At 39.4% G+C, this 21,497-nt stretch overlaps 1 protein-coding gene across 5 annotated transcripts in view; it reads right to left on the reverse strand.

Moving 5' to 3' along the window:
• erfl1 (Ets2 repressor factor like 1) overlaps positions 1–21,497 on the reverse strand; it is a 297,114-nt gene that overhangs the window by 17,088 nt on the left and 258,529 nt on the right. For 4 of the 5 annotated variants that reach the window (XM_057835145.1, XM_057835146.1, XM_057835148.1 and 1 more), the window contains 2 exons: positions 5,602–5,675; positions 2,205–2,439 (listed from right to left, as the gene is read on the reverse strand). In XM_057835145.1, the coding sequence (XP_057691128.1) occupies positions 2,205–2,439; positions 5,602–5,662 (296 nt within the window). In that variant the 5' untranslated portion in view covers positions 5,663–5,675. Of the gene's footprint in view, positions 1–2,204; positions 2,440–5,601; positions 5,676–12,580; positions 13,096–21,497 lie in introns of those variants that run through there. The other variant, XM_057835150.1, reaches the window with a different exon arrangement.

The following is a 21,497-nucleotide window of genomic DNA, read 5'->3' on the forward strand; positions in this document are numbered from 1 at the left end:
ATAGTTTGCCCACCCGTTTTTTTTTTTTCCAGAGCATTTGTTTTTAATTTCATTAGGCACAGTATTTGTTTTGTCCTTATTCGTCATATACAGTACTTTAAATGAATTATTATTCAAGCACTTATTATTTTCCCATTTTTAAACACAGTAAAAAAGGATCCAACTGAACTGTGAAAATGACTAACAATGATTATCTCATTGGGTGCCATTGACGGTGAAAGATGTCCAGTCCATCCGTTTGATCACTGTCAGCCCTCTCAGTCAAAATGGACTGGAGGTCTATCACCGTCAATGGCAGAGAAACGTGATCATGCAATGCCAGCCATCCTAGTTTAAACTGATTTTTATGTCTATCATTGCCAATGGGAGTTACTGTAATTTTCAGACTATAAGCCGCTACTTTTTTCCTTCATTTTGAATCCTGCGGCTTATAGTCCAGTGCGGCTTATTTGTTGATTTATTTGGGTTAAAAGTTAACACTTTATTTGACAGCAACGTCATAAGACTGTCATAATCATGACATGACACTATCATGGGCATTACTGAATGCTTATGACAGATGTTATTAAGTGACATCTGGCAAATTATGTCACTAACTCCATTTATGTCCAGCTCGGCTATTTTACATCAATTCAAAAGTGAGATAATTTGCCGGATAACACTAAATGACATCTGTTATAAACATTCATTACTGCTCATGACAGTCTCATGTCGAAATTATGATCGTCTATTGACAGTCTTATGGCGCCACTGTCAAATAAAGTGTAACCAGTTAATGCAGCAATTAATGAAACAACTGGAACAGTAACTAAAGAAATAATTAGAACAGAACATGAATTTTGATTGTTATTTACATCTGTAGTGCTGCTATGCATGCTAAGAGGCATGTTGGACAACAACAGTTTTGACAGCAGGTGGTAGCAGAAGTTGACTGTCTCCTCCAAGCGAACAGTGATGGCCAAATGAACCTTCTTGAAGCAATGAAGCTTTGCAGCTAATTGGTTCAAAGCTTCATGGTGGTTCATTTGGTCTTAGACAGCCTTATGATGCCGCTGTCAAATAAAGTGTTACCGGTTAATATCTTTTGTAAATATCCCATAATACAGCGAGGATGGCTGCGGCTTATAGTCCAATGCGGCTTATCTGTGAACAGATGTGGTTTTCGTGTCAAATTTGGTGTGCGGCGGCTTATAGTCAGGTGCGTCTTATAGTGCGAAAATTACTGTAATTAGTTAAACACACTTTTGATAATAAAACTGGAGCTTCATTATTTATGATTCCTACCAATTTAAGCCCTTATACAAATCTTAGATGATTCTTGTTTAGAAGTCATGTTAATCAAATCTTAGTTAACTACTAATTAGTTAAGAACTGTACTGTAGTATTTTCATTTCATCGGAAAAGTGCCTGACAAGTAAATGAAAGGAAGCAGGGTTTGTTCTTATGGTAACGATCCAAGTGGGCATGTGAGTTTCATCATCACTGAGGTGTGGTGTGCATGCCACCTGGCGAAGGTGAAAGAGCACAATACTCAGGTTGGGAGTGAAATAGCGAAAATGCATGATTTTAGTTGAAAATTGGGACCTCCTTTGTTTGAAAGAAAGCAGAGTGTTAAAATGGCTCATTATGCACGACATCAACCCACACGGAGCTCACGTATGTATCAGGGCCCGCGTTTTGCTTGGTGTGGCAATTGTGCCGTGGCCCTTAATTGAGCAATTAAGTGAGCTAATTAAGAAGGCTAATTGTGGCCCCAGCCGATTCATAACAATTAGACTCTGACGACAACCCTCATTAAGAAGAGGCCACGGAAGAAGAAAGGAGGTGGTGGGATGGTGGCTCAAGTTATTTATGATAAGCATGCATTCTGGGATGCTCGAGAAAGGGTTCCAACAAATTCATTTGGAAATCCTTATTGACTTTGTTTACTAAGAGGTTCCTCTGTCAACTTTCCATTAAGATAGCTGTCGATAAGGAGAAATTGAGGAATATTGATGTTCCTGCAATATAGGTTCCAAACTTTTTCTCTGTTTATATCACTGACGTAAACATGAAAACAACTATGCAACGTCTCGCAACTTGGACAACTTGAAAGTCAAGGTAATTATTTCCCCAGAAAAGAAGCTGTTCTACTTGGGCTTTTGAGTTTTTAGGTTTAGTGGTTAATAGTGGTTATTGTGAGTGGAGCACATGACATCAAATACCTCAGCGCCCTGCTCAGCTTATCGTAGTTCATATGAGGTTTACACTTCCGGATCCCCCAGAGTCGGGCCACCTCATCGGGGTCCTTGATGACGAACTCGCCATAGTCGCCCTGCCACGCGATCACCCCTTGGTACTCCTCCTTCTGCAGCAGTTCCAAGATGAAGTGCCACAGCTGGATCTGCCGCGATCCCGGGCTGGACTCCGGCTTGTAGGCCCAGTCCGGGAAAGCGAACCCTGCGCAGAGGGAGACTCGTCGTTAATTCTATCAATCGCCGGTGGGTACGAGGAGGTCGCCGTCTGGATGAGCGATGAAGGTGACGGATGGTGTGTTTAATATCACAGCACTTGCCCTGAGCTACTTTAGCGTTTGTTCGTGCCCTCTAGGCTGCACAGATTGCTCAGGTGCGTGATGACAACACTCTGTGAGAGATGTGTACACGTACACGCACAAGCCTCAAAGCTCCCTGTTTGCACATCACACACACGGAGTCAAGTGTTTGTACTCATTGGACAATCAAAGTGAACATAAAGCTAGACCAGAGGGCAAACCCCTGCCAAGGATACTCTATGTAATGGATCAACATCAGTGAAGAGACTGTCTTGTCCCAGGAACTTAAAAAAAAAAAGCAGAATACTGTACTATGTATTTTATGTAAAGTATATAAGCGATGTCTTGCTGTTATTTTAACAGCAAACTAATTAGAAGTAAATTGATGGTTGGTCACTAATCTTTATGAAAGCTGACTGGCAACAAGTGGACAGGCAATTATTTTTGTGACATATTGGGAAATACGAATCTGAGTCATTCTGATGATTCATTTTACAGCCTTCCTAACATTATAGTTCAGTGGTGATGTTAGCGAATGAATTAGTGTTAGGCAGTAAATTTGCTTGTTTTCAATCATAAACTGATACGCATGGGCAGTATCTCCATTGGTCTGTTATTTTTCACTAATCTAACCATTAACAAGTGTAAAAAATAGCTTGAGGGAAAAACAACACTGTTAAACTTTTGTTATTTAAAAAAAAAAAAAAAAAATGTAATAAAACAATAATCTCGCCAAATTCAATTCAATTCAATTTTATTTGTATAGCCCTAGATCACAACAACATTGTCTCAAAGGGCTTTCCAGAGGCAATATGATACACAATCAGAAACAGCAAATGAAGCAACATATGCACATGAATGTTTTCATATGAGAATAATTGAAAAAAAACTGATAGTAATAATGCCACCCTGTTGGAAATAAGTCCACCATAAATCATTGCGAACAAATGACTGTATGCAGACATGAATACTAGTATACTCAGGGATGGTTAGAGTTTTGTAAGCTAAGTAAGCTGCAGTGACATTTGTGTTTTTGCAGAAGATAACAATAAATGAGTAAGAAGTGTTACTTTAGCAACATTTTTGGGGCAAAACAAAAGCGATATTTCAAATATTGATACTTAAACATATTACTATTAAAGCTGTTTTTCGAAAAAGTCTCGTAACTCTCGTCTCATCCCACAAGATTTTACCAAAGGAAGATGGACGCCCAAAACCTGTTGCGTGGAGAAGGGTCTGACTGAAGCCGCAGCCACGCTACAAAGCACGCCTCATACAAACTACGCCCCTCCAGACCACGACTGCTGTTGGTATGGTGGCGTGAAGAATTCCCTTTCTGCACTATGTGAAGTTCAAAGGGTTTTTGGGACAATAGGCCCTAGCCCAATTCTTTACCCTAAACTTAACTAGACGCAGGAGTATTGCGGATATTGCGATAACCAGATTGTAACCTTTACTATGTTTGGAAGTCATTTAAAGTGAATCAACCATTAAAGTTGTTAAAATTGCTCCAGTTATTGCATCATTTCCCTTCTGTCTACTTTCGAAATGTGAAAGTTTTAAAACTGTTTCATCATTTAAAGATAGATTCAAGTCAAGATTTTGTAGATTCAGGAGTATTTTAGATAAAAAGTAACAGGTTTACTAGGAAGGTTCGCGACAACAGAGCCTTCCTGAGAAGTCTACTGCTTTAAGATGGCGGCTGTTTACGAACGCCGGCGGGTCTGTCATTTCACATCTAGTTCTCTATACATGTGCTAATGCCGCTAAGTCTGTCATTTCGCATCTAGTTCTATAAACATGTGATATCTACCGTAGCATCATGTGGGCGTAGTTTGTAGCAACTGGGCGTTATTTGTAGACGCTGTCGGCTGCTTTTAGGTAATATTGGCTGTGTGTGAGGGTGAAGTGATCACGTGACTGGGTATGTCAAGTCCTGTGACGTATAGACATCTGAAAAGTTTTTCATAAAAGCGTAAAACCATTTTTGCAATATTTTTTTTTCTCTCGAAATTCAGGCGTTTTCGTCATTGTGATATTTCAGTTTACTAGGGGTAATGGAAACGCATCTATTGTCTCGAAATGTTTAAACACGAGGAGTGGGAACCTCTTGTTACCTCACGATACGATATGCGGTACAAAGCTCATGATAATGATCTGACGATACGGCGATACAACGATTTTCGATACATTGGTCAGGAAATAATTCTAGGATATTCTACAAACAACTAATAAACAGAAAAACAAGCTTCTGCTGTGAATTGGAATGAGTTTATCACTAGTAGACGTCCAATCCATTTGAACTGGGAGGGTGGCAGCGAATGAACATTCGTTCATTCGCTGCCATCCCTCCCACTTCAAACGGATTGAACGTCAATGGCCGTCAGTGGCAGCCAATGCCAGGCAATGAGGTAAATTTGGGCCATTTGAGGTCATTTACCTGTTGATTTACTGAGTTGAGTTACTTCTTGTTAATTTTGGGGTATTTTATGGGTCACTTCCTATTTATTTTGAGTTACAGAACAAGAAGTGGCCTGGGAATCGCCCAAATGAACATGCAGTGAGTCAAATTCAACAGGAAATGACCTGTAAATAAAAAGCAAGTGACCTGTAAATGCCCCGAAAATCGAACAGAATGACTGCGAATGCTCTAGTGTCGAATGAACGAACGTTCCCAGTCTAAATGGATTGAGACGAGCACAGTCAATTCAGCCTTAGAGTTAACTGAGACACTATTATGGTGGAAGATTTTGGTGGCAACTTGTTGGTTCCTTTTTTTTCTTTTTTTTTTAAACATTGACTTTTTGAAACGATATCTCGATTCTTGGCAGGAGCATATCGATAACCTCACACCCCTATTAAACACACAATCATCTTTTAAGGCCCTCAATGGCATTTTGCATTGTTTGTTAGCATTAAGGTAGACGCCTAGTGACATATCTCACCCCCCCCCCCCCCCCCTTTGAGAGTTGTGCGAGAAAAAAAATTTAATTAGTCATTTATCACGTTATGTTGATGATGTTTCGGGGTTTCCAAAGGTTACATGTGGTGAATGGTGGCGTACCCACCTGGCGTCCAGAGTGCGGGCACCGGGGGGAGCAGCAGATCGCTGACGCAGTTACAGTCCATGCTTCTGCAACACCTGTCAAACAAACATTAAAAACATTCGTAAGCTGAGGGCCTTTTTTCGACGTATTGAACACGGGTGAGCCGCACGTAGGCCGAAGGACACAGGCTGCGCACATTCCGAAACGTGCCTCGTATTGACGCGTAACGCGGCAAGGTAATGTTTAGTACAAATATGGTGCGTTTGATGGATGCAATCCTGCGCAGCCACCTGAGGCCGAGCGTGATGCAACGCAGTGGACATCCACGCCGCCCGCACATCAATAAAAGCATGGGTGCACTTGAAGAGCACGTTAAAGTTTAATTTGACTTAATCAGATAGGATTTTCCAGTATTCTTGCGAAAAGTATGGCCACATTATACGTAAAAGTTTGAAGCATTTTTGTTTAGTCGACACCTATTACAAATACTGCATCATGTTCAATATGCCAAGAGGAACAGTTGGAGTAGGAGAGGTTTTTGTTGAACCTGCAAAAATGTGGGAAAGAAGAAATAAAAAGTAGCTGGAAACACTGGAAGCAAATACATTTAAACATCAACATTTATGACTCAACTATGAGTACATACTAAGTAAAAATACTATTAAAGCTTCAAATGAATCTGCTTTGGAAATAAAAGAGACAAACTAATAAGTCATTTTTGGAAGAACATGTTCTGTGTGTACATCATCTTTTCTTTCAGGAATAAGAATTTAACAAAATCATTCATTAATCTTGAGCTCAGGAAGCCACCATGATGTGCAATTTTACCCTGTGCTGTCGACTGAAATTAACATCTAGATTTCTCTTGCAAACATTGCAAAGGTCCCATGAGGAAACCTTGATGAGGAAACCTTGAAAAATGTTAGCAGAAGATGGCATCACAGTTTGATCAACGTTTTAGCGGAAATTTGCACGGGACATAAATTGCTAGCGAATCTACAGTAATACAGTTTATTTCAATAAAATCAGTAATTTTTTCCTAAATCATTCACAAGAAATACAACTAAAACAATGACACACATTTTTGGGCAAGGACAACCTTTTTAAGCATAACTTAGGCCACGAAAAATTCAAATTCTGCATTCCTAACAAATGGGGGGTCATCAGGGTCATGGACCACTAAAATCTCTATATTTTGCAATTTACACAGCCATCTTTTTCAAAAAATGTCAATACGAAAAAAACATCTTTAATTTTCCTGTTTAGGGTTAACCTGGAAAATTAATATTTACTGTAACTCCATATTTGTTATAGATTAGTATTCAGTGTTATACCTGAGTTATGATTATTACTTTATTGGCCCAAATATAGGCGGTGTTTTTTGCATTGAAACAAGACTGAAAAAGTATTCGCGTTCTAGACATTATACCCATAACGACGCAAGATAGCGCCAGATATCATTTAAGCGATGTTCTGTCATAACAAAGCTCAGCTACTCTCAAGTTTAACCAGTTTGCATTATTTTATTGCAATGTTTTTCCTTATTCAGATCTGTTTCAAGACTACAGTTACAGTTAGACTTCACTTTGATGGTTAATGCAGTTATTGCAATTTTGTTGTTTTTTTCACAATAGATTGGTTTATTTACATTTCAAAAACCAGAAGCCATTCATTTACGAATGTGATTGCACTTTAGTTTACATATTTAAATGTTCAGATATTAAGATTTGAATGAGGCAAAATAACATGTTTTTTCTCTCAAATGTATTGTTCTAATCATGTTTCAGATGTACTGTAATTATTTTCTGTATAAAAATTAAATTTGGTGTTCAAAAAGTCTTTTTTCAAACTTGAGTCTTGAAAAAGAGGGGGTCGTCTTATAATCAGGGCCGTCTTCGGGCCAATACGGTATATATTTTATCCTTTACAAGTAGTCCCCAAATTACAAACGAGTTCCGTTCTTTAAGTCTGACTTAACCCTTTAAGTACCTCTGAATACGAAATAACTGTCCAAAAACATGTATTATATGTCATATTAATAAGATCAAGTAAAAAATAAGATACCGTGAGGTATGCTGTGTTGAATGCTGTTATATTGAATGAGTATTCGGGCTTAAAAAAAAAAAAAAAAAAAAAATATATATATATATATATATATATTCAGGCTTTACTCATGAGTGAGCTGCTTTGCTGAGAGAAAGGGGTGCTGTGGAAAGAGTAAGGAGGCGAGAGAGTGGGGACATCATGGTGTACACATATATTTCCATGTATTAATATAACCACATATCTCACCAGCCATATAACCCTTTCCCATACTCGCATAGTCATTCTTTGTCCTCACAACAGTGTGTTTTATCAACTGGGTGAACATCTGCTCATAGTACTTCTTTCTGTTGCTCAAGGTCATGCAGGGAGTTCACACCTTCCTAAGTCACGCCTGATCTTTCTGTTCACTGTCTTATCTATGATGTGGCACTAGGTTGCCCTCTAGGTTTCTTCAGTGTTTGTTACACAAATATAAATGGTAGGATTTCCAAGGTCGGGACACTCCTGCTCAAGACATATCAGTGGAAAGTCCTGGCTAGCCAGCTTCTTTCCTCAATAAATGTACACTCTGTATTTTCTTTGGTACTCCAGAATTGTGTGTCGTCAGTTCTTGTCCACTCAGGAGAATAAAAGAACCTGAGAAACAGAAGTCGTCTTTGGTAGTTCTCATCTTGGCAACGCCGTTACCGTTACTGAGGCGGGAAAGGCGTGCGTTACTATGCATTACGATGTTGGTTGACTGACGCGAGAAAAGTCTGAAAAAGACTGACTCACGGAGACAAAAGAGCAGAGCAGGAGTGGGGAGGAGGAAAGGGAGTGTGACGCCGTTGCAAACGCGATGCTACTATGCTAGGTGGCTCCAATAATACGTGACTGTAGCCGATAGCCTACAAACTACGCCCACATGATGCTTCGGTAGATATCACATATATACAGAACTACATGCAAATGACAAACACAGCGGCATTAGCAACATATATATAATAAAGAACTAGATGCGTTAGTAAACAGCCGCCATTTTTAAGCAGTAAACTTCTCAGGAAGGCTCTGTTGTAGAGAACCTTCCTAGTGAACCTAAGTAACTTTTTATCTAAAATGCTCCTAAATCGGCAAAACTTAAATCTATCTTTAAATGATGAAACAGTTTTAAAACTAACACATGTCGAAAATAGACAGAAGGGAACTAACGCAATAACGGGAGCAAGTTTAACAACTTTAACAGTTGATTCACAACATTAAATGACTTCCATACATAGCAAAGGTTACTATGTAGTTATCGCAATACCCGCAATACCCCTGTCTCTAGTTAAGTTTAGCGTAAAGAATTGGGCTCGGGCCAATTGTTCAAAAACCCTTTGAACTTCACATTGTGTGACCCGTTTTTGAGAAAAAAAAACATGAAAATTATCACCAGTTACTTTGCCGAGTAATTAATTACTCTTACATTCAGGTAACTGAGTTACTAACGTAATTACTTTTTGGGAGAAGTAATTTGTAACTGTAATTAATTACTTTTTTAAAGTAAGATTAACAACACTGCAAGATACGTCATTAAATGTTGTTCTACCCCTTCATTCCAACACAGACCTGGTATTTCCCCATCTTTACTGGTTACGTTCTAAAGAAAAAAGTTGTAGTTGGCTGAAAAGAACCATAAAAATGTGAAAGTTCTGAAAAGTAGTAAGCTATTAGCTCATTGTATTTTCCAATGACAATAATAGACATCCAATTATGAATATAAATTAGTTTGTCACTAGTGAACATTCGTTCATTTGCTGTCAGCCCTTCGATTTCAAATGGATTAGACGTCTATCGCCGTCAATGATTCAATTAATTTTGAACAGCGCATTCATTTTCATACCAATACCGAGAAAATTCCGGTGAGAGCAGGCACCAAAGTAACAGTTGAATTCCAATTAGACACTTTTTTAAATAGATGCCAGCAGGTCTAAACGAGGTAGGGGTTGTTAGCCCATGTAAATCTGTGAAATGCTAATGATAATACTAACGATGTTGCGAGCAGAAGGAGGATTTGGGCTGGCGCTCAAGTCGACACACGGTGACTTTTCATCGGGCTTGTTTTACAAAAGATCACATGAAGAACAAGAAATGCCCTTGCCGCTGCTTCTTCCACTGCTGCACTTCTTTTTTGCCATCTTTAATGCTGCCCTCTGCCTCCCTGCCTTCGCTCTTCTTCTTCTGCTGCTCTTCTGACTCTATTTAATTATGCTCTGTGAATTTGGGATTTTTCCCTCCAGCATTGAAATAGAACGTGAATTATTAAGGTGTGTTTGTATAAATTATTATTGCTAACTCCAGGCACTTCTCTCTCACTCTCTCTCTTTTGAGAGAAACTCCCTTTCTCACCCTGCTCCTGGCCTTTGGATGGTAGGAGCTCTTTCGCTTGCTGGCTTGATATGTCTTGTTTTCACGCCGCTTCATTCTGGCTTTAGATATGTCTCTGGCTTTTTTGTCTTCTTTTTAACCATTCATCTTAACATTGCATATTTATTTTGCCCCCCTTTCTGTGTTGTGCTTTCCAATAATGAGTAACCGTCTACTTAAGGTGTGCCCAAAGTCCGGCCCGTGGGTTTTTGCAGGCCCCCAAAACTTGCTTTTAGTGGCCTATGGTATAGTATACTTTTTTTCCCTGATATTAACTAGAACATACTGTACACAGAAAGTCCCCGGGTTAAGAAAGAGGTCTGTTCCCACGCTGGCAAATTTCCGCACAAATCGGAATTAACCCTTTAAGTACCACTAAATACCACCTAAATCTCAAAATAACCATCCAAAAACATTGTACGTATTATACGCCATATTAGGAAAAAAGTTAAAAAAAAAATATATATATATATACAGTATATATGCGGCAAATGGCGGACGAGACACTTGCCACGTTTACATGGAGCCAAATATTCCAATTACAATCGGAATATTCGTTTAAACCGAATAAATGTGTTCCATATAAACACCTCATTCGGAATGAACAGGCCCAAACTGAATGGAATTTCATTCCGATTCACAGGGGTGGAATATTCCTTTTCCCAAACCGATTAGAAGTAAAATTATATCATGTAAACAGGGAAGCGGAATGGTGTCTGGTTGCGTTCTTTCTGCACATGCTCCGTACTGACGTGGTGACGTCACTTTGTGACGTAAGTAACGTCAATTGCAACATGGCTTCCAAGCACAGCGCACCTAATTGGAGTCCGGCGGAAAGATTGTATTTAATTCAAACTTTAAAAGAATTGAATATAATTGCTCGCTTAGACGGGCGTAAAACGAGGAACAGTGAACTATTTAAAAAAGTTCACGAGAGGTTACACGAAGCCGGAATAGACCGGAGCGTTGACCAGATTAGAAACCGGTGGAAAACCGGCTACTACAAGGCAAAAGAGCAAAACAGCAGAAGCGGATACGACCCCACAAACACAACAAGTGGGTTAAAGTTAAAACAGCAGCACTCTGACGATCGATCTCCATGTTTTGCAACGTGACGCTTTGTTTTGATTAATCTGCGCATGTCAGACGGCAGTTGTCAAACGTCCTTTCGGAATAAAGGCAGTCACATGTAAACGCTGGATCGGAATAGATGAAGTGACATGTAAACAGCTGATCTGAAATTTCCATTCGGAATGATTTGAATCGGTATGAATAAAAGTCAGCATGTAAACGTGGCTACTGTTACGCGATTTAAAAAACAAACAAACAACTGGAGACAAAATGGCGGACGAGAGCCGGCGTCGTGAAGTCGAAATCACGTAGTAACCTGGTGACCAGGGGCGGACTGGGACTAAAAAGCAGCCCTGGACTTTGACTCAGCCCAGCCCACAAGAATTGCTATACGAAGGGAAACACCGACCCCCTAGGGGGTTCGGGGGCATGCCCCCCCGGGGATTTAAAAAAAAAAAATATTTTTTTTTTACACATTTTATTGTAAAATGCATCAATTTCGTGCACTTTGAGAAAAAATGAAGAAAATGTGTCTAGACTGTGACTGTCTGACTTGAGGCGCACAAAGTACTGCAAGGCTGAACTGGAGTTTGATTCATTTTCTGTACTAGCTCTATGATCAACCTGAATAAACAAATGAAAGAATTTATTTTTCAAAGCAAGTTTTATGTATCCAATTGATTATAATATATCTCTATATATCTCTGTCTATAAAATGACTTCATTGTTTATGCCATAATTCAGAGGTCTCCAAACTATTACACATAGGGCCGCAGCGGGCGAGGGATTTCATTCCAACAAAACAAGACAACACGTATCCACCAATCTGGTGTCTTACAAGTGTAATCAGTTGATTGCAGTCAGGTGCTGCTTGTTTTAGCAGAAACTTCTTTGGTTAAACTGTCGGTACTCGATCGGTTGAAACAAAAACCAGGCCCCACAGCGTCCCTTGAGGACCGGTTTAGAGACCCCTGTTGTGTTGATTTAAATGTGATTTTTATGGTCTTCATGTGATGTAAAGCACTTTGAATTGCCTTGTGTTGAATTGTGCTATATAAATAAATTTGCCTTGCCATAATTAATCTTGCCATACAAATAATAAATATCAATGAAAATACAATAAACATTTCAAGACAAATCCTGTATACATAACCTTCATTGGAAAGTATTAACCTTAAAACAAAACGATATATAAATGATTAATATATATAACATCAATTTAACTACCTAAACTTTAAAGTAAAGTTTATTAATATTTTGTTATATTTCTTCTGAATTAATATTGCTGCTGCGTGTGCATACGTTGTTTTACAGCTAAAATATTTTTCTTAGGAGAGTGCTAGTAGGACTAGCATACTGTAACTTGACACGATTGCAAACGGGTACATGGGCTAGCTGGCACTAACCCTTTAATTGTCATTTATTTCATTTAAAATGTAGCTACCTGGTGGATAACTGCCAGTATACCGAGCAAGTAACCCTCTTCATCACTACTTACTTTCCCTGCGTTTGTGTGGGGAAGTTCCATATCGTTACCCCCCTCCCTCTTCTTTTCTCTCTCCCTGCACCGGTTGCACGTCAGAGCGGCTGCCGCTCCCACACTCAGCATCGCCGGGGGCTGGGCTGTTGACTTGTTACCCGACGTGGCCGTTGCAGCTTGCGAAAATATTTGTCAATTTATGACATTTTAATGCTTCGCTCTCCAGTTTCTTTAATTTTTTCTCCCTAACCTTCTCAGCGCCACCCTTCTCTTTTCTTTTTTTGCCACCACCATTCGTATTGACGCATGTTGCTATTTTGCTTCCACAAGGATCCAATGAAGGCTACTCTGTGCTTTCTTCGTTCTTCTATCAGATTGGCAGTGCCAGGCGCATTGCTGCCACCTGTCGGATTGGATGCGAACTGTAGTTAATCAGAGGATAGGGGGGATAAAAACAGTGATGTATAATGAATGGCGGCCGCCGGCCGTCCAGGGCACCGGCCGTTCTGTGATCCTCCAGAACCCACAGATTACCAGTCCGCCCCTGCTGGTGACCACGTTTATATGTTTAATATACTTGTGGAAATTGGTTGGCTCTGTGCAGTTCAAAGAAAATGCTTCCATCTATTCATTTTTAAGCACTGACTAGCTTACATTGGGGTGCACACTATCAACAGGGTGCCACAACTTTTTTTTAATAACCCTTACATTCATGTTTAAAAGAAACCCCAAGCAATATCCACATTCTATTGATTAAAACGCAAAATCTCTGAATGTAAGGCACACATTCTAACTGTACACAATTAAACCATCCATCCATATCATCCATTTGAACCAAACATGCATATTTTTTGAACTTGGGAGGAAAACGGGATACCCAGAAAAGCCCAATGAGATAATATAAACTCTTTACAGTATATATACAATTTTGTACCAATTTTCAGACTATAAGCTGCTCCTGACTATAAGCCGCAACCCACCAAATTTGACAAGAAAACGGCATTAGTTCAGAGATAAGCCGCAGCCATCATCACTGTATTAAGGGTTATTTACACCAGATCAGTGCTTAATTTGTAAATCATATAAAGTGCCGGAACGCAAAGTACAAATGACAGCGCAGGGTTGACGAGACGGGCACAGGTCCTGGAACATATGCAGAAAATGGTGCTGAAAACAACACGCAAATGCCCACTTGCCATGCCTCGATTTCAGATAATATCCATGGTATGAATGTTATGACAACAATTTACAATTATTTAGGCTATACTCTGCACAGCACGGGCAATTGCCCACATACTAACCACAGGTGGGACTTACTGTACACAGTCAGCAATTAGTTTCTCAACAGGTCCAACTTGTAAAACATAAAAAAAGATTACAATAAATAACACAAACCCATTCTTTTGCGAGTTTCATCCCCCCCTTCTTCTCTGGCCCCCAAGTTCCCACCGCCTTACAAATTGTGCAGCCTAAAGCCAAATTTCCCATAAGGGTACTGGCCTGTTGCTCTGGTTATTGGTGGTCCACCTGACCGGCGCTGTTGTTGGTCCCCACTCCAGGTGGCGCTGAACCTGACCAGCTGCTACCACTGTAGCAGCCTCCTGCCCCGGCTTGGCTGTCTGTCCATGAACTTTGCTAGTTGCTGCGGCGCTAGCCTCCTGCTGCACCGGGTCCTTCCGTCAGCATGATTGCTGCTGCTGCCCTCATCGCAGGTTGTTGCTTTTCTGACTCGTTTTGAACCATCTTTGTTCTTTTTGAAAAAAGACAGTAAATGCCACTGTCTTTTCGGCATGTTGAAATACCGTTTGATCATGGCTGTTTGCTCCCAAGATGCCGCAAATTTCCAGTTTTTTTATGTCAGGATTTTTTAGTCCAGGTTTTCAGTGCATAAAAAAATCTCAGACTCTTTCAAGTGACGTTGCATTTTTATAAACAACATGCAATCTTTGGGATTTGTTGTGTAAATGAATTTATGCATATAATTATTTTATTTTATACATTTTTTAAAAACGTTTTTATATTATTATCATTTTCTATACATGAGATGTGCCGGATCTGCCTATATAAGTCCCGGAACACAGGGAGGCCAAAATCAAAAAGTGCCGGATCTTGTTCCGGCAGGATCCGGCACAAATTAACCCCTGCACTAGATATGTTCACCAGGAACACTTTATTTGACAGCGGCGTCATAAGATGGAATGGAATGCTTATGCTTATGACAGATGTCATTTAGTGTCGTATGACAAATATCTCACTTTTGAATGGATGTAAAAGATTCGAGCTACTTAGTGAGAAAATTTGCCGGATGACACTTGTTGACATCTGTCATAAGCATTCATTAATGCCCTTGACAGTGTCATGTCATAATTGTGACAATCTTAAGACAGTTTTATTACGCCTCGGTTAAATAAAGTGTTACCTATTACTGTCATTTTCGGACTATAAGGCGCACCTGACTATAAGCCGCCACCCAACAAATTTGACATGAAAATGGCATTTGTTCATAGATAAGCCACACTGGACTATAAGCCGTGTATGTCCTCACTGTATTATGGGATATTTACAGCAAAAGATATAAACCCGTAACACTTTATTTGACAGCGGCAGCATAAGACTGTCATAAGACCTAATGAACCACCATGAAGCTTTGAGCCGATTGGCTGCAAAGCTTCAATGCTTCAAGAAGCTTTATTTGTCACTGCTCCCTTGGGGGAGACAGTCAATCTCTGCTGCCACCTGCTGTGAACACTGTTGTCATCCAACATGCCTCCTAGCATGCACTGCAGTGCTAAAGATGTAAATAACAATCAAAATTCATGTTCTGTGCTAATTATTTCTTCAGTTACTATTCCAGTTGTTTCATTAATTGCTAGTTATGGTATTTGGTAACAATTTATTTGACAGTAGCGCCAAAGGACTGTCATAAGAAAATCCTAATTATGAAATGACACTGCCATGAGCATTAATGAATGTGTCATCCGGCAAATTATCTCACTTTTGAATAGATTTAAAAGGTCCGAGTTAAACATAAATGGAGTTAGTGACATAAATTACCGGATGACACTTAGAGATCTGTCATAAGCATTCATTAATGCCCATGACAGTATGCTGTAATAATTAATGACGGTCTTATGACAGTCTTATGACGCCGCTGTCAAATAAGGTGTTCCCTATTAACCCAAGTAAATGAACAAATAAGCCGCACTGGACTATTAGCCGCAGGATTCAAAATGAGGGGAAAAACAGCGGCTCATAGTCCGAAAATTTATATATACAAGCCATGTCGGACGATTGCCTTGCTTACCACTGTGCGTGCCCTCATCTTCGTGCTCTCTGACGTTTCCTACGGTTGTATCCTAGTTTGATAATTTAGGTTTTTATACTCTTATTTTCTGTTGGATTGTGCTCCCTTAGTTGTACTTTGTTATATTCACGTATTTTTATGCGTGCTCCCTTGGTTGTAGTTTGTTATACTCGCATAAGTTTGCCGTGCCCCCTTGGTCGTACTTTTTATTAAATACAAAACTTGTTCGCTATTCCTGCTCTCTGAGTCTGTGATTGAGATCTACATAAAAGGCTAGTCGTTCCTCACAATATATTTATAATGAAATTATACATAACCAAATATTAGTTCAGGTAGGCAACAATTCAAGCATTTTCCCACTATACAATAACGTTCATATTCCTAAAACAAAAGTTGACTACTATTTTTCAAATAGGCCAAACCATATTCTTCTGTTAATTTCTTTAATTAGGATTTTACATCTGAATTGCGGAAATAATTCCCACACGGTGTCGCCCAATTTAACGGGACAATAAATTAATTAATTAATAAATACTTTGTTTTCTCAGTGTGTTCCTAACACATTTGTGACATGCAAGTTTTCTTCATGAAAAAAAGTGATATCAAACTGTCACGGAAAGACTTAACCGACGACAACTAGCTAATGGATACATAGGTGGACAGATGGACGGACAGACAGGCTAACGTACCCCTATATCCTTTTTTTATTTTATTTTTTTTATTTTAAAGCCATTTTACCGTATTTTTTGGACTATAAGTCGCAGTTTTTTTTCATAGTTTGGCTGGGGGTGCGACTTATATTCAGGAGCGACGAATGTGTGAAATTATTAACACATTGCGATATCATTTCACATGTTATTTTAGTGTTTTGGAGTGACACTGATGGTTTGGTAAACCTGTTAGCATGTTAGCATGTCTTTATGGTATAGTTATCTAAATAACTCTTAATAGCTATGGCCATGTCTGCATTCTGCCTTTGGCAATGTGTGTTCAATTGTATTATTGACTTTTTTATATTGAAATGCATACTTTTAGTTTGTGGCACCTTCACGCCCAAGTGGGGGCGCGCTCGCACTTGTTTACGCGAAGAAGCGCGCTCACACGCCAAAAGAAGACGGACAGCTACGCTGTGCGAGTGGGCGAGAGAAAGAGAGAAACTCGGCTGTGAACCTACGTTCATTGTTTATGCTTGTAAAATATCTCTACAGAGGCAACACCTGCGTGTATCATGTTTTCTGTTGTTGTTGTGTGTTTTCTGCCCACGATCGGACACTTAGAACCAGTTGTGTGGTTGTTTGAACGATGTGCTAATGCTAGCGAACGCATGCTAACTGTTTGTGTCATTGCTGTAATAGCACCTAATTATCATTTATTTACGTTGATGCGAACCTGTTTGGTATCGAGGACAAAATTGATTCAGCAAATTATACGGACGTCCGGCATCGACATTTGGGAGTTTAGCTCGCTGTATATCCAGGACCGAGCCGTAGCGTCCTGGTGAGGACAGTATATTCACATTTCGTTGTTCATGCATCATGTAACATCATACTGTACACTTATTCAGCATGTTGTTCTCTATTGTATTTTTATATTAAATTGCCTTTCAAGATGACATATCTGTTCTATGTGTTGGATTTTATCCAGCAAATTTCCCCCCAAAATGCGACTTATACTCCAGTGCGACTTATAGTCCGAAAAATACGGAACTCATTTTCACCCAGCAGCCGCAACTGGAGCCTAAAATGTGGCCTCTTACTCAGCCCTCTATTAATATTCTGTTCTCTAACCCGAGCGTCCAAGCGAAGGCCGCCGCCTTGAACAAAATACGATATTCTGTCCGTTTGAGGTCAGAATATACGTTTTCAACCTCCCTGCGGGCTGCGGGTCATCACTACAGCATCGAGCCTTTCATTTTCCTTGTTTATCCTGTTTCTCCTCGAAGGAGGATTCCGTCAGGGTCTCGCATCTTTCCGCACCCCGTGCAGGTGAATCCTCCCTTTATGCCATCCACCTATCCCGTGTCTCCTCAGCCTCTCTCGGAGCCCCGCCTACTCTTCTCGCGCCGCCCCTCGGTGTGTTTTGCGTCGCCACAGTAATTTTCCGTTTGATTTCGGAGGTAATGCATTTTTTACAAATCAAAGAGGAAGCAAGGCGACCCCCCCCTTCCTCCTCCATCCATCCCTCACCGCCTCCGCCGCCCACCCCAACCCCCTCAGCTCCCCGCCCAGGGACAGAGAGGAGATAAAGGAGCCCCCATCATTTCCTTGTTAGTTTTGATTTGGGCAGCGCAGGGCTTTCAAGTTCCCCCCCATCACCCCCAGAAACATTATAACTAGCAGCCCAGGGAATAGCGTTGCTCGTGCACGCTCGCGCCTACTCGCATTCACTGTTACACACACAACATACACACAGATTGGAAGTATACAGCACGATACAAATGTGCAGGTATTCAGGTAACCGACACAAATAAAGACATAGCGCCCATCGATAGTGACTGAATCAATACGGCCAGAGAGCACTTTGTTTTTCTAAAAAAGACGTTGGCGCGCTGATAAAAGAGCACAAAAGCAAGAGTGCGCTTTATTGAGGAAAGGGCGCAGAGGACGGTGGACTCTAAACAAAAGGGGGCTTTCGCAACTCCTGATGATGGATCACACGTTGACAACGCACTAAACACCTGGGGTGAGGAACCTACAGCACAGCACCGTAGGCAGAAATCAACCCACCGCAGCATTTCATCCGGCCCATCATGCGATACTAAAATCAAACAAAATCCCAGAGGGACATATAAAAATAGGTTTGCCAATTTCAAAGAATTTAAAAGTTGGAAACTTTCTTAGGGAATTAATGGTAATATATTGGAATTAACCTACAACTTATGTATGTAAGGAAAATGTATTACAGTGATCCCTCGTTTTTCGCGGTTAATGGGGACCAGAACCCGCCACGGTAAGTGAAAACAAAAAGTAGCGCCCAAGCCACCCCATTTTTTTGGTCTGTGTTCAATGCATTTATTCAGATTTAGCTTTGGAAAGAGGTACATACAAGAATTTTCTTTTCCCTTTTTTTCCCCAAAGTATAATTAAAAAAACGACTTATGTATACGGCGGAAAATACAGACAAGGCTGAAAAAGCAGTTTCTGCTCTTGTACCCCTCTTTAAAATTAACAGCTGTATTTTAACACAAAAGAACAGTTGTGTTTGATAGAAGAATATGTCTATATGCTGCCATAGCAGATTCATGGCGCATTAAGCCCCCGAACTATTTTTAATTTGTCCGTTTTACCCTGGAGACCCCCGTTTACAGACGTCGTACAACCGCTTTTGTTTCAACCCAGCCATAAAAAGAAGGTAAGCAATTATATTTATTACCGGTAATCAAAATGTCTGTCATTTTTAGCTTAGAATCACTAATTGATGTATAATATTTAATTAAATAAAAAAATAAATAAAATAAAAAGTCTTTAAAAATTATTCACTCGCACATATTAAACTTTTAAACGAATTACGCCACAATGAAAAAAATTGTGTCTGTAAATAAGTCATGGGATATCTACCTTATAACTATCTCTTAATTTTTTTTTTTTTCTATTACAATTGCATTTTCCCCAATATTTTAGATGGTAATGGTAATGGTGTTATACTTAATAAATAATTGATCCAAACAAAGAAAAAAAAAAAAAAGTTAAAAAGGGTAAATTTATGAAAAATAAAATCTCGGCCACTCCTTGATGTCTGCGATTTCTGCATCGCAACCCTTGCTATATTATCATGTTTCACCCATAAAATCCCCCAAAATCCGGTTGTTGCCATTCACAGCTGTGTCTTGACACTCGGTGATACATGCTACATGGAGTTTTTGGATCGAAAAGAGGTAAGTACGCAATAATATCTCTTTAAAATCATGGCGTCTTTAATTATGCTGTCATGCTCTCACCTCCAATTAGGGTTTTGCAGTTTAAAAAAAAAAAAAACAATAATAATATATATATATATATATATATATATATATATAATGCCCTCCCGTTTAAAATTTTTCTTCCCCCAGAAAATTGAAATTTTAAGCTTTTCAATGATGTATCACACGTGCATATAGGTCAATTCTATAATTTGGCCAAATCGGGGGTCTCAGAGTGGAACTTCAAGTCACCTGAGTGTTTTCCACCATATACTGTATATATTTTAATAAATGTTTTTAAGCACTTCAAATGTACTAATTATAGGTTTTAAACATGTTACTGTCCCACCGAATTATTTTTAAACAAGAATAAAGTATGAACATGCTTGTCTTTATTAAATGCCTTATCGAGTGAGTCCAATCAAATCCGCTCAAACTGCTCACTTACAAACAATGAGTTGCCACAGTAACTGTTTAACAAGTTAAACGATGATTGACACATGTGGCGCTTTGAAGCTTCAGGTTCCAGGCATCTGGGGCAAGATCAAACATTAACTGTCTGTCATTCATCGTTAACTTGATTAAGCAAGAGAGTGAAACTTCGCGATCGGCTCGGGACAGCTCATCTGTATTATTATCATTTCTTTTTAATTGAAAAAAAAAATCTGCGACGGACTGGGGTGCGAAGTTTGAAATGCGAAGTAGTGAGAGATCACTTTATTGTTCTGTATTGATTTATGAGTGTCACCACTTTTTTGAGCCATTATTTTGAAGTAAAAAAAAAAAATATATATATATGAATATGAATATAAAAATATGGAGCAGGTCATGCACGGATGCATGGATGGTTGCTCATGACAAAACTAAATGTTAATGCTCGAATGTGATGTTTTTATGTAATTAGTCCCAATTAATTCCAGTCAGTGTTGTTTTTGTCAACAGTGACGATAATCACAATATTTTGTCGACGAAAATTTGTTTTCATGACGATGACAAGACAATAACGAGCTAAAACCTGTCTTGGGAGACGAAAACGAGACGAATGACAGTTTTAGTCTGACGAGATGAGAACGAGAGGAAAATGCACCATAGTTTCCGTCACATGTTCACAATGTGTAACATTTTTATGTGTAGCCTGCATCGTAACAGTGTCTGGTTGTGTAACTCATGTGACGCGCTGCGTCCCCCCTAACTCGTCAGTGTCTCTCCAGGCTTGCTTGTTTTGAAACACACCCGGTAAGATTTTTTTTCTTATCTAGGCACGAGAGAATATGCAATGTTGATTTAGCCTTTAAAGGTCTGTGCTGCTGAGTGATCATCACACACTAAATGCAACTCATAACAATAGCATAGCGTTCACGTTCACTTTAGCATGAGGCTAATGCTAATGGCGATGTGCTCGCTTAAACTTTCGGATAAAGTTTTTTTTTTTTTTTTTTTTTTAACATACAGTTCGTAGCGTCCAGTGGGTTTAATCAATTTAAAATAATGTACTGTTTTCTGCTGAGTATGTATTATCAAAAAGGCATTGCCCTTGTAGACGCTACAATATGTGCTCGTTTATCAATGTTGATTGAAATTGTTGGAAAACTTTATTTATTTTTGGACTAAAACTTTTGAATTTTACAGACGGAAACATTTTCAATAAACATCAACAAAAACTAGACCAAGACAGACACATTCTGAAATGACTAAAATATGACTAAGACTAATAAGTATTATTGTCCAAAAGA

This window comes from Corythoichthys intestinalis, chromosome 4 (assembly GCF_030265065.1).
Source record: "Corythoichthys intestinalis isolate RoL2023-P3 chromosome 4, ASM3026506v1, whole genome shotgun sequence".
NCBI classification, from domain to species: Eukaryota; Metazoa; Chordata; class Actinopteri; order Syngnathiformes; family Syngnathidae; genus Corythoichthys; species Corythoichthys intestinalis.